The sequence below is a fragment of the Sorex araneus genome, chromosome 1 (assembly GCF_027595985.1).
Source record: "Sorex araneus isolate mSorAra2 chromosome 1, mSorAra2.pri, whole genome shotgun sequence".
NCBI lineage: Eukaryota > Metazoa > Chordata > Mammalia > Eulipotyphla > Soricidae > Sorex > Sorex araneus.
Genome location: NC_073302.1, coordinates 157,510,545 through 157,525,174, shown reverse-complemented (window position 1 = coordinate 157,525,174; position 14,630 = coordinate 157,510,545). Strand labels below are relative to the sequence as shown.

At 39.6% G+C, this 14,630-nt stretch overlaps 1 protein-coding gene across 1 annotated transcript in view; it reads right to left on the bottom strand.

Annotated features, from left to right (window-relative positions):
- Nucleotides 1-14,630, bottom strand: part of MSH3 (mutS homolog 3) — a 173,184-nt gene that overhangs the window by 146,503 nt on the left and 12,051 nt on the right. The window contains exons 7-8 of the mRNA XM_055142873.1: nucleotides 13,995-14,140; nucleotides 8,130-8,296 (exon numbers count right to left, since the gene is read on the bottom strand). Of these exons, the coding sequence (XP_054998848.1) occupies nucleotides 8,130-8,296; nucleotides 13,995-14,140 (313 nt within the window). The remainder of the gene's footprint in view (nucleotides 1-8,129; nucleotides 8,297-13,994; nucleotides 14,141-14,630) is intronic.

Genomic DNA, 14,630 nt, shown 5'->3' with positions numbered 1-14,630 from the left:
AGAAACTGCCCCAGGAGCCATGTAATCCCATCAATGGCCAACATCCAGAGACTATAACACCAAGCTCCCAGAAATGCGTGGCCACATTGCAGCATCTAATAGCCTAGTTCTCCCTCTTGGAGAACCTGACAAGCTATGGAGAGTCTATTGCCTGCTCAGGAAGCCTGACAAGCTCCACATGACATATTCATATCCCAAATACAGTAATATATATATACCTCTCGGAGAGCCTGGCAAGCTACCCATAGCATATTTGATATGCCAAAAAAGTAATGATAGGTCTCATTCCCCTGACCCTGAAAGAGCCTTCACTCGTTAGGAAAGAGGAGTAAGGAGAGGCTGTTAAAATCTCAGGGCTGAGTGTAATAGAGACGTTACCGGTGCCCACTCGAGTAAATCGATGAACAATAGGATGACAGTGACAACTGAATTATAAAATGGGATTCCGGCACCACACACCATCCTCCAAGCGCTACCAGGAGTGATCCCTGAAGTAGAGCCAGGAGTAAGCCTTGAGCACCTCCAGGTGTGGCCTCAGAACCAAAAACAAAAGGCTCCAGTCAGGCAGGTGTATGTGTGGGGGGAGAATGGTAACAGAAAGTGTCAGGATTTTGGTAATGCCCTTGCAGATTTGTGACAGTGTACCCATATTGTTGTTCTATACTCAGTTCCTCTTGGTTTTTCTTTTTTATTTGTTTGTTTGGGTGCCCCACCCGGCTGTGGGACTTGCTCCGGTTCTAAGTTCAGGGATCAATCCTGGTGGCTCTCAAAAGACCATAAGTAGTGTCAGGGAATGAACCCAGATTGGCGGCATGCAAGGACAAGCACCTTACTCTATTATCTCTCTGGCCTACTGGTCTTTCGTAGAAACTCAACTTTATGGAGATGTTTTATTTTGGCTTCATGGTTTTATTAATTTAGATAGATAATAGTAAGTTTTAATTGGTTCTCTTTTCTTATTCTTACAAAGTAGACTCTGATAGATAGCTGTACCATCTCTCCACCCTTGTGAATATATTTTATATAAAGATAAGTAAACTAAGAAAAATTGCTAGTTTATCAGGACTTAATTATATAAAGTATTACATTTTAGCTTATTACCATCTTGATTAATATAAATTACCATGATACAAAGTAATTAAGTCTATACCTTGAGATATAAAAATAAGTGGAAAAACTTTCAGTATTTCTTAACTTGTAATTCACAGAATACAAAATCCTTTGGAGACCTCTTGTGGTCAAAGCTAAATATATCCTCAAAACCTAATACTTCAAAATAGGCATTTTATAATTCCGAGCCGTTCCTTTTATCAATACCTTAATACTCCTTCAGTATTAATAAAATATCAATAACTATTTTACCTCTAATTTACATAAAAGGAAGAGATTTCTTAATATGAGACATAAGAAAACACATTCTTTAAAACAGACAAGAAGCTAACACCAAAAGCAAAACAAAGCAACTTTTCTCCTCGGAAATTCAGAACTACATTTAAATACTACATTTAAATACTTAAATATTATACAGAATTTTGGCAAGCTATGTGTTTCTCACACATAACTAAAAGTATTCCCCATTCCATTGCTGATTTCCTTTTCTTTTTTGTAATATGGCTAAAAGCAACACCTTGGGTTGATAAAGGCTAAGAGGTTTAGGGGGCAAAGGGGGAAGGCAGCCTCCAAGTGGTGCACAGGAGGCCCACGGTGTCCCACCTACAATTCTCAGCCAACTAGGCCAGCAGTTCAACGCAAGGGCCCGAGGCTGTGGTACTGCTTGTGTCTTGCTGTGCTGGGAATACTCAGCAACCCAGGGAAGCTGGGGGTCTCCAGATCTGCATCCAGTGATGCTTGGAGGACCATTTGATACTAGGGTTCAAACCCAGGTCAGGCACACATTGGCATGTGCCCTAACCATTATACCATTATACATAAACCTGTAAGTAAAGTTTTATAGAGATCAAAATGCATTTAACAGCATTAAATGCATGAAATTCTTCACTAGCATTCAGGAAAGAAATTAAGGTAGGATAACATTTCAGAGTATAGCAAAATTAAAAAAAAAAAATTCAAGTAAAAGTTAAATGGTAAAATTAAATTTTATTTTATAGAAAATTAAATCAGGGGCTAGAGTGATAGCATAGTGGGTAGGGCGTTTGCCTTGCACGCAGCCGACCCAGGTTCAAATCCCAGCATCCCATATGGTCCCCCGAGCACCACCAGGAGTAATTCCTGAGTGCAGAGCCAGGAGTAACCCCTGTGCATCGCCGGGTGTGACCCAAACACCAAAAAAAAAAAAAATTAAATCAACTAAGAAATCAGATGATTGTTTTCAGAAGAGGAAAAGAGCTATGCATAAAAGTAATGGGATGCTACCATAAATGTGGAGAACTTAATTGGCCTATAGTCTACAAAATACATAGAAGTTAATCAAAATACAGTCAAAAATGTTTCTTTTTTTTTTTTTGCTTTTTATTGGGGGGGGTCACACCCGGCGATGCACAGGGGTTATTCCTGGTTCTGCACTCAGGAATTACCCCTGGCAATACTCAGGGGACCATATGGGATGCTGGGAATAGAACCCGGGTCGGCTTCGTGCATGGGAAACGCCCTACCCACTGTGCTATCACTCTAGCCCCCGAAAATGTTTCTTAAAGAGAGTAAAGGAAAAACAGAGAAAAAAAATCACCAAAAATCAAACAGTAAGAGAAATATAGTTGTAAGAGATGACGCCATTAAAAACAAGAGACAGAAAGCAGACTTAAAAGATCCAGCATACTTTGATAAGAATTCCGGAAGAAAATGGAGATGAGGTAATATGAGGAGAGTTATCAGATGAGAGGTACGATAAAAGAACATCTTCATATATAGAATTCTTTTCATACCGCACTGCTCAAGCATTCTACCCTCCCAACAACCCATGAGATAAGCACTCTTACTATCCTTATGTTTAGGAAAACCAAAAAACAATGCAATTAACTTAACCAAAGTCACTAAAAGGAAGACAAATGTTTCCAACCCAAACCCACGTCACAAGAGCCAAACTTTGATCTCTGAATCTCTGCTACACCACTTTGTCCATAAATACAAATCAATTTTAGACTTCATAGAAATATAAATTAACTTATGACCTTTTGGCTTTGCTTAGTACATTACACAAATGAAATTACACTGGGTCTAAAAAATAAACAAACAAACAAACAAAAAACCCTTCAAATTCTTAATGCTAACCAAAGAAATATGTGACAGAACAAGACAAAATGTAGTCATTAAATTTCTTACAGCAGACATATTAAGGACCTAAACTATCTTTGGAATGCCAAATAGTTTTTGAATATCATCTGATGAATAAACATTTAAGAATATCACCAGTAATGCTGAATGCCAGTCAAAAATTCAGCTTGGTCAACATCTTTGTGAAATGTTTTATGAGTTTTTTTAATTCGGCCTTTATTGTTTTATAAAATTAAGTAGAAATAAGAAAGATAAGTAAGTTCATTCAGTTGATCAACCACAGTCTCAATTATATCTAAGATAATCAAATGAACAAATTACAGAAAAACTAAACAAAATCGGAGATAGAAAATACTGGAAATATGGTTGTAAAAGACCAAAATTATTTAAGATTTTACTAATTTTTCATTTTAAAAGCATCCCCCCTTAAACTCCAAGAAGAATAGTGAGTTCTGTTTTGAAACCCCAACAACAATAGTGAGTTTTGTGTTGAAATATGGAATGTAAGTAATCAAGGTAAAGAGAAAATGAAGTGAATTTTATCAGTTATGCAGGTGGGGGTGGGAGATGTACTGGTTTTTTGAGGTTTTTTTTTGGTGGTGGAATATGGGCACTGGTAAAAGGACAGGTGTTTAAGCGTTGTATAACTGAGACATAAGCCTGAGAACTTTGTAACTTTCCATATGGTGATTCAATAAAATAAATTAAATAATAATAATAATAATAAATAAAAGCATCTCCCCTTTATAAGTCTACTGTCAGAGGAAGCAGAAAGACAGTTAAAATTGTTTTAATTAAAATTCTTGCCTTGCCAGGTAAGACCCCTACCTGCCCCAAGGGAACCATGCCCACAGTCACTCTCCACACCCACTAGTGAACCTATTCTTGGACCACACAGCTGCACAACAATTCATACCTCACACCACCCATATTCCAAGAGTACCGACCGCACCACATCTGATGGGGTTTAAAGTAGGAGGCAAGCAATCTTAGAGGGAAATATTTTTTTTACAGATATTTTATATATATATATACATATATACATATATATGTGTATATATATATAAAAGCACACAAGGCTCAACCTTTAACAACATGTTAGTGATCTCATAGAAGGGCTTAATGACCCCTGGATGAAATACAACAATCTTCACAGTCTTTCCTCTAAAGAAACTTTTTTGTAGCATTTTCAGTGGTTTTTCACAACAAACAATACAAAATAAATTATTTCGGTTCTGCTTTGGAGCAGGGGTTGGGGTTCAGGATGGAAATATCCAAACTATGGTGGTGGGAAGCTGTAATGGTGTTGGGATTGGTGTTCCAATATTAAATGTAATCAAATATTGTGAAATATTTTATTAAAAAAAAAAGACCCTTCCCTGCTTGTGGTTGAACCAGCACATATGGTCAAACTCCAGCACATGTGGTCCCTGAGAAGTGCCAAGAGTGATCCCTGAACACAAAGCCAGAAGTGACCCCTGAGCACACTGACTGTGGCCCTTAAGTAAGTAAACTCTTGGGCTGGAAAGAGTACAGGAGTAAGGTGCTTGTCCTGTGTGCATCTGACCCTGGTTCAATCCCCACCGCTCTACACATGGTCCACTGAGCACCACCAGAGATCACTCCTGAGCACAGAGCCAGGAGCAGCATCTGAGTACCACTGGGTACAGTGCCAAAAAACAAACCAAACAAAAAAGTCTACTGTCAGCTCTTCAATTCTTCTAGTTTGAAGTAAAAACAAGAGAACTAAACACCACATTTTTCATATATCCAACTGGCAGATAATTACTTAAATAATTATCAGCCCCAGTGTTAGCAATGGCTCAAATAACTTTCATATATATGATAGTGCAGAAAGTATAAACTGACATAACTAGTTCTAAAAGCAAAATAAAAAATTTTATGAATTTTTATAACCTATAATGCAGTAATTCCACTTTTACAACTTCAGCTTAAGAATCAGGTAAATACACCAATAAAAATATGCATAAGTATTATGCATAATTATTATGCATAATTATTAATCATATACATTATTGTAATGACTGAAAAAATACAGCAAGAGAAATGGATAAATTATGATTTTTATATGAATAAATATCATATAACCATTTTGTTTTCATGATCAACCATTGCAATGTTAGCAAGTAAAATTAAATTCTCTAGAATTCTATTCAAATAAATAATCCAGGGAGATACAAAGTAGGATTATAGATAAAACAAGAATTTTTAGGCTGAAAAGTGGTAAACTGAGAGCTTACTGGCTTCAGGCTGAGATATAACAATCTTCACACACTTTCCTCTAGAGGTACATTTTTGAATCATTCTTAGCGGATTATTCATAACAAGCAATACAAATAAATTATTTAGGACCTACTTTTAGGGCAGGTTTGTTTTTGGGTAGTAGTGGGAAAATTTGAAATAATGGTAGTGGGACAGGTGTTATAATACTGAATGTAATAAATTATTGTGAACAACTTTATAAAAATAAAACTAAATTTTTTTAAAAAACATTCACTGTATCACCGTCACTGTCATCGTTGCTCATCGATTTGCTGAAGCAGACACCAGGTCTCCATTGTGAGACCTGTTACTGTTTTTGGCATATCGAATATGCAATGGGTAGCTTGCATTAAAATTTAAAAAACAAATTAAAAGAAATGTTGAACTGGTTAGAGACATTCACTCTAATGTTCTATGAAACTTTATGGAAGTAAAAAAATATCCAGGTGGCTGGAGTGATAGCACAGTAAGGCATTTGCCTTGCACGCAGCCGACCCAGGTTTGATTCCCAGCATCCTATTAGGTCCCCTGAGCACTGTCAGGAGTAATTCCTGAGTGCAAAGCCAGGAGTAACCCCTGTGTGTTGCCAGGTGTGACCCAAAAAAAAAGTAAAAAAATGTCCAGAATAAAAATAGACATACACGAAGAACTTGGTGGAGTTTGGTGGGGCCCCACCTAGCAGCAGTTCAGGAGCTACTCCCAGCTCTGTGGTTGGGTGTCCAGGATCACCCTGGTGTTAGCCACATCAAAATTTTTTTTTGGTTTCTTTTTTTTTTTTTTTTTTGGCTTTTTGGGTCACACCCGGCGATGCACAGGGGTTACTCCTGGCTCTGCACTCAGGAATTACTCCTGGCGGAGCTCAGGGGACCATATGGGATGCTGGGAATCGACCTCAATCGGCCACGTGCAAGGCAAACGCCCTACCTGCTGTACTACTGCTCCAGCCCCTAGCCACATGAAAATTTTAAGTTAAAAAAGAAATACAAAATCATTTGTCAACATAAATCTGAGTTTATAAGTGTAAAAAAGTGATAGTTATACACAGAAATAAGTCACTAAATGTTTTAACTCTAGTTACCGCTGAGTTATGGAATTTGACTTATTTCCACCATTTTTTTCTGTAATTTCCAACTTTTCCTACATGAAAATGAATGTGTTATGGTAAGAAAGTTTAAAAAACTATTTTAAGGAGCCAAGCAGTGGGTAGGTAAGGTGCTTGCCTTGCACGCAGCCAACCTGGGTTTGATCCCTGAAACCAGGTATGATCCCTGAGCAACACCAAAAGTGATCCCTGAGTGAAGGGACAAGACAGTCAGGTATGGCCAACAAAACAAAACAAAAAATTTTAATTAAGGGATGGAGAAGTAGTACAGTGGACAGGACATTTGCCTTTCTGCACCTGACCTGGGTTTGATCTTTGGTATCCCATACGGTGCCTCAAACACAGCTGGGAGTAATTCCTGAATACAGAATAACAAATAAACCATAAACATCACCAGGTATGATCCAAAATTTAAAAAAAAAAATTAAATTAAAAAAATTTAAATCTAATTTGAGCAAAGTTCAATTTAAATGAAAACAGAGCACTCTGAACTCAAAGAACAAAGAACCACATGGTGAGAAAACTCAGTGAGTCTGATATCTTAACTAATTTGTCAAGCTGCTAAACTTGACATGGTCTCTGGTGCCTAGTCCTGAGCTGGAATTTCTCAAAGCATAAAGTGCTCTTCATGAGTACCCCAGTCTTCATTTTTAGACCTTTCTTCACCACTATCTTCCAGGGAGAACTGAGAGCAGACTTGCCCCAGCAATGTAGCCTCACAAGGAATGAATGAATGAGATTCAGAACACTTCCCAAATCCGGCTGGATGCATTTACCTCGAGCATTCCTGCTTGATTAGAAACCTCCACACAAAGACTCAGTTACCTCCTCTCCATATGTACCACCCCAGTTCAAATCGGTGGCACCACATATGGTCCCAAAGTCATCACCAGAAGTCACCAGAACCAGGACTAAGCCCTGAGCACAACCTTTTCTCTCCCCACCTACCCTGTCCACTCCAATAACCAAAAAAAAAAAAGTAATACAGATAGTATTTTCACTTCTTTTTCATTTCTTTTCTGGTTTTTGTTTTGGTATGTTTAGGGGCCACACCCAGTGGTGCTTACGGCTTACTCCTGACTGTGCTCAGAGAGCACTCCTGGCAGTGTTCAAGGGACCATCCAGGATGCTGGGGATCGAATCTAGGTCAGGTGTGGTCAGCTGTGTGCAAGACAAGCATCCTACTCGCTGTACTATCTCTCCAGCACCTCCCCCGCTTATTTTTAATTGAATCACTGTGGATTTCAAAATTACAAAGTTATTCATGATTGCGTTTCAGTCATACCAATCCCTTCACCAGTGACCACTTCCCTCCACCAGTGGCCCCAGTTTCCTTCCCTGCCTCCACAATGGACACTTGATAGGTGGTAAAATTTTCTTTTTCAAAATTTTCACTAGAGTGACTAAAAAGGTTTACTGGTAGAGACTTTTCGTTGACATTACTGAGTGCCATTTCGGAAAGCATCTATTTCAGAAAGAGCTTGCTCTGGCCTTCTGCCTGGGTGGAGCTTACCTGACAGCTGTGGTTCTGCGGACGAGCGCTTCTGTTTGCTCCGACAGGCAGGCAGGAAGCAGCAGCTCCACGGGCTGCAGGCACACTATCCGAGTTTCCAGCTCTGAGCGGGAAGCCGAATCCAGGAAACTGTCAAACACAACCTCACCTGTGGCAGGCTGCACTCCCTGAAAAAAAAAAAAAGAAAAAAGTCAAAAATACATGTCACAGGAAAAATATTGGCCACCAATTATAACTATGACACAACATAAATAAACGTGGAAATAGGAAATATGACATAATCACTAGTATTGACTCCATTTCCAGAGTGTGTAAAAAAAAACTTTCTGCTCTTCAGAAATCTAAACTAAGAAGTCTGACTTGAAATATCTAAATGATCCTGAGGGGGACTACAACAAACCATCTTGAGCAGGCTGGGGCCAGAGTGAGAGCACAATGGGTAGAGCAATTGCCTTGCACATGGCTGACCCAGGTTACATCTCAGGCATCCCACACTGTCCCTACACTCTACCAGGAGTAATCCCTGAAAGTGGAGGGTTGAAGCCCTGAAGACAACTGGGTGTGGCCCCAAAGCCACACACCCCCAAGAATGAAAAAAGCACAAGGTGCTAATAAAATAGAAACAAAAAGTCAGCTCTATTATGGAAGTCAGAATCTCCTATCCCTGGGGACAGAGGCCTTTCCTGCCCCGGGTGCTGTCTCACCTTACATGGTAAATAAATGCTGCTTTACTTCCTTAAGACCATTTCACTATATTTTTTTAAATCCCTCATTTTTGCCAAGCAACTTCCTGTATTGTTTTTGTTTGTTTTTGCACCATACCTAGCAGTACTCAGGACATACTCCCGGCTTGGTCCTCAAGGATAATTCTTGGTGGTACTTGGGATGGTACAGATGGTACAGGTTTCAGGGATGGAACCTGGGTCAGCCTTATTGACTGGACTATCTCTCTGCCTTGCCACCCCCAAGGAACTTTCTTAACTCTACTCAAGAATTTCCCTAGGACTCAGATCCCTCAACTATCATAAGTATGTAGTGATCCCCTTATCTGGAGGGGGTTTAAATTTCAAAACTTCCAGTGGATACCTGAAACCACAAAGGGGACCAAACCTTTTATGCACTATGCTTTGTCCTATACATGTATACTAGTAACAAAGTTCAATTTATGATTTAAACATAGTAAGATACTAACAATAGCTAAAGAATAGAATAAGACTAACATGTACTATAAAATTACATGATGTGATTTGTCTGTCTCAAAAAAAGTCTTAGTGTGAATAAAAGAATTATAATGGACTTGACCATGGGTATTAAAACTGCAAAAGAAAAAAAAATGTAGCTATGAGGAGACTATTGTAGTTAGAAGAATTCACCCCCGATCAATATATCACATTGAGGTGGACGGGCACACCCAGTGGTGCTCAGAGGTTATCCCTGGCTCTGTGCTCAGAAGTGACTCCTTGCAGTGCTCAGAGGACCATCTATAGTACCAGAAATTCAAATCAGCATCCTGGGCTGCCACAGTCACAACAAGACAACTGCCTTACCTTCTGTACTCTCTAGCCCTAACTCAGATATTTATAAGCACCATTTCCAGAAGTTCAAATAGCATATTCATCAGCCATTCCCCTGCTATCTTAAATCAGAAAAATGGTTTTCGCTGCACCTGAAAAACCTGCTATAGGCTCTATGTGATAGATGACGGATTAAAGGCACATAGCCTGTCCCCAATGGTACTGCAGTAGAAAAGACTTCCATTTTTGGGGGGGTGGTGGATCTTGGGGGATCAGGCTTTTGAGGCACACCTGGTGGTGTTTGCGGTTCTCCAGGCAGTGCTCCAGTGACCATATACAGTGCCAGGGATAGAACGCAGGTTGACCACATGAGAGGTAAACACCATCCCCACTGTACTATCACTGAAACCCAAACTACCTTTTCTTATCCCTCCAATCTAGTTCTTACTAGTTCTTACACCATGGTAATTCAGGCAATAAGCCAAAGGGAATTTCTAAAAGCACTAAGTAGGAGTTGCAGAGCATAAAATATACTCTGTACTTGAGAATGAGTTTCAGGTAAATGTGAAATAGCTTATTACTTATGTTAATGCTTATAAGCAAATAATCTTGTATCACTTGTATCAGTTGTCATCCTGTTGTTCATCAATTTGCTAGAGCGGATGCCAGTAATGTCACTATTCATCCCTGTCGCATGCTAGTGTAGCCCAATGGCGTCTGCTCGCTCCAGGAACACAAAGAATCTCAAACCATTCGTTCAGGGTTTTGACAAAGAAGTCTGACCATCTCATAGGTGGGCAGCTATGCGGTCTTTTAACGTCCAGTGGAACCCAGTCATTAACAGCTCTAGTCCAGCAGTCATCTTTAAATCGCATTAGGTGTCTGGCCCATCTGATTTTGGATGCCTTGGCAAATGAGACAGCGTCCCTGATTCTTGATCATCGATGAAGGTTGGAACTCCAGATTCCTTCCCTCACTTTAGTGAAACATGATATTCCAAGCATAGCTCTTTCAATTCTTCTTTGGGATACCCAAAAAGGCATTCTCATCCTGTTTTCATAGGGCTCAGGTCTCTGAAGCAGGAAGAATGGTGGAGTCAAAAAGATGTGGCCAGAGCTGGAAGATCTTCATCCTCTTAACCACTTCTTTGACACTCTTAAAGGCATTCCATGCCGCTCTCTTCCTCCTGCGCAGTTCAGGTACCAGGTTGTTTATCATGTTGTGTTCTCAACCTAGGTACACATAACTGCTGCATTCGGAGATGTTCGTTCTGTTGAGGGCAAATGGAACATCAGGAACTAGTTCGTTTCTCATGAACACTGTCTTCATGAGATACAGCTGCAATCTGACCTTCCCACACTCACGGTCAAAGTTGGACAGCATTCGTGCCGCTTAGCTGATATTTGGTGTTATTAGAACAATGTCATCAGCAAAGCGGAGGTGGTGTAATTGCTGACTGTCTATCTTCACTCCCATTCCTTCCCATTCCAGTCGTCACATGATGTTCTCGAGGGTGGCACTGAAGAGTTTTGGTGAAAAGGTGTCGCCCTGACGAACCCGTCTCATTATGTCATGATCACTTCTTTGTAGAACGGTAAGATCCTGGTGGTGAATCTGTAATACAGCTCATGGAGGATCCTGATGTACTGAGTTTGAACACCCTGTTTGGCTAGGGCTTCAATGACCACTTCACTCTCAACAGAATCAAAGGCCTTCTTTAAATCAATGAATGTCAGAGCGGCATCTTGAACTCTCGCAAAACCTCAGTGAGCTTGGTCACTGTGTGGATATGGTCGATCATGCTGAATCATTTTCAGAACCTAACTTGCTCACATGGTTGTCCTTCATCTAGTGTTCTGCCAATCCTACTCAGGATGACTCCAGTGAATGACTTGTAGATGGTGGACAACAGGCAGATTGGGCGATAGCTGCTGATGTCGTGGATATCTCCCTTCTTATACAACAGGACGGTCCTACTGTTTTTCCATTGGGATGGAACTGTGCATTCAGACAGGTAGCGTGTGAAGAGCCAAGCCAATGTATTGACGAGTACTGGCAGCAGTTCTTCAGATGTTCGGGTCTGACCTTGTCTGGACGGGTACTATACGTTTCTTTACCAACGAAATGGCATGTCAGATTTTGGAAGGGAGAATGCTGGGAATGACATATCCATCCTGCAGAATTTGGTATGTGGGCAGGTGGACATGGCTGTCAAAGAGATCCGAGTAGAAGTTATGAATAATCCTCTCCACTGCCCTTCTGGAAGATGTGGTAGATCCATCAGGACATCTAAGGGCAGTCACCTTGGTCTTATAGTTGGCGAAGAACAGGTGGGTGTTGCGAATACTTTTCCCAGCTTCTGCTTCATTGGCCAACACTGCTGCTCTTCTCTCTTTGAGGTCTTCCTTTATCGATTCAATGCACAGCTTTGTGAGCTCAGATATTAGCTTGTGATTGCCTGAGGCTCTTGCAGAGAGAACATTGGCGAATGAGCTCGAGAGTTTCCAAAGACAGGAGTGTTTTGGTGGCTTTCTCTCTCTTGTTGTTCCTCGCACAATCATGGAGGTGCTGAACCAATCAATCACATTCCTCGTCTATGTTGTCAATGATGGCATCTTCCCATATTGCTGCCAAAGGGCTCTCAGTTGATGGTCGTTCTGGGAGTTCTCGTCTTAAACTTTGCAGTCCCTTCTCCCCTCTCCGTGAAGTAGAATTTAGCATGAAGGAGACAGTGGTCTGATGCCGTTTGGAATTTTGGGACAACAGCGATACTGGTCAGGCAGAACCGTCGATTAAATATGATGTGATCAATTTCATTATGAAACTGTCCACCAGGAGACTCCCATGTCCAACCTCTAGATTCGGCCTTCTGGAACTGCGTGTTACCATGGATGGTCTTGGTCAACATAATGAACTCAGTCTCTCACACTGTTCATTCTATTCTAGGCCGTGGATCCCAATATGGAGTTCTTCAGGCATCCTTCTCGGTCCTATCTTGGCGTTAAAATCACCAAAAATGACCTTGTAGAAGGTGTGGTCTTCTTTACAGAACTTCTCTAGCTCCATGTAGAATTTCTCAATTTCTTCTTCATCGTAGTTGGATGTTGGTGCATAGACGATGAAGATAGAAACTGCCGACAATGAGCCACATCTATTCAAATGTAAGCATCTGATTTGGGTTGTTAGGCATTCAAACGAATCAATGCTCATGGCCAAAATTATGTTGATGAGGACACCGACACCACCGATACCTCAAAATAATCTTACTATTTGAAAATCAATCTAATTGCCCATAGCCAACTAAAAGTACTTTGCAGGATATGTAACAGTAATGTTATCTTCCTGAGAGAAAGACTTGTTGGTTAAGCAAATGAGCAAATGTCATGTTAGCACAGTTACAAAATCAGAACAAGGTATCATAGAAGATACATGGGTTGTAAGAATTTGTGTTAAAATTTGTTGAAAATTATTGAACTGACTGTAAAACTAAAAAAAAACCCAGAACTATTAAATTATTAGGCAAGGAGTCCTATTTTTGTTTAACTGACAACAGAACAGTGGAGTCTAATAGTCTAAAAGTTCAGAAACACCTTAATGAGTCGAAGATCTTTTGGTTTTGTTTTTTAGGTCATACCCAGTGCTTGGGGCTACTCTCAGCTCAGTGCTCCAGGATCATTCCCAGGAGTATATGGTACTGGGGATCAAACATGCATAAAAAGCATCAGCACTAGTGCTCTCACCCATCCCCTGAACCCAAAAGTCCAATATTTTAAGCACAATTCAGGGAACCATATAATGAGCAAATTACTCATAAACTGTCAGAGGGAAAAATTCATATATTCATGATCAACAAATTATGCTTATCTAGAATACCAACTTCAAATATTCCTAACAACTAATTAAACATGGGGCTTTGTACTGGCCAATTTTCATTTCCCCTTCACTATGCTTTCCTCCAAATCTAGATACAATAGCATAATTATTTGAGTTCAATTTCAAATCCTTAAGAATATCAAAGAAATCTGCAAAACCTTTGCTATCCAAATATATAGTACCTTACTGTTTTAATTCTACTATCTATACACTGTCCACATGAAGTCTATCATTTTGTACATCTTTAATTGCTAAACTCTTGGAATACATAAACAGAAACTATCTGGAAATCTTTATAACACAGAGTACCAAGTAAAGAGCCATAAAAGATAACTGCAACAAGTGATTTAATATATAACATTATAAGGAAAATGTTTTCTACTACAATTACTTGAAAGATATTCTGATTATAACCCATACATGATTGCTGAGATATTATGAACATCTGTCATTCTTTTTTCATTTACAAAGTACTTACCACAATTCCAATAAGAACATTCCCCTTTTTTTGGTCCTTAATATTTTCCTTATTCTCACAGATACACAGAAGAAAGCCTGTAGAAGTATCTGTCATTATCTCATCAACATTCACAGTATCATCCAGCTTGATTAAAGGATTCACATGTAGTACTAGTTAAAGAAAATTATATTCTACTCTCCTTTGTACTAAATTATTTTCTCTTTTCAAATACTGTTTCACTTTCCTTAAGATTTTTTTTTTTTTTGCTTTGTGCAAAAACCTTGCATTTTCTCTGATAGCTACATGCCTTCTGTTCACTAAATAAAAGGCTTCTGAAGACACAAAAATACTCTGTTCTCACCTCCAAAGATTCTGGAATACTTCAGACCTTCTGGAAGCCCAAATACTAACCCTCTTCTTTACTTGGGTGACAATGAGATTTGAATCATTAACAATCCCATCACTTTAATTCCATAAGTCAAAACATACATGCATACATGCACGCATGCACGCGTGTGCGCACTCACACACACACACACACACACACACACACACACACACACACACACTAGAATAATATAAAGTACTCCTTCCTTTAAATACCTAATAGTGTTCGGGAAGAGCAACAACATTTTCCAAAGACTTAAGACAGCA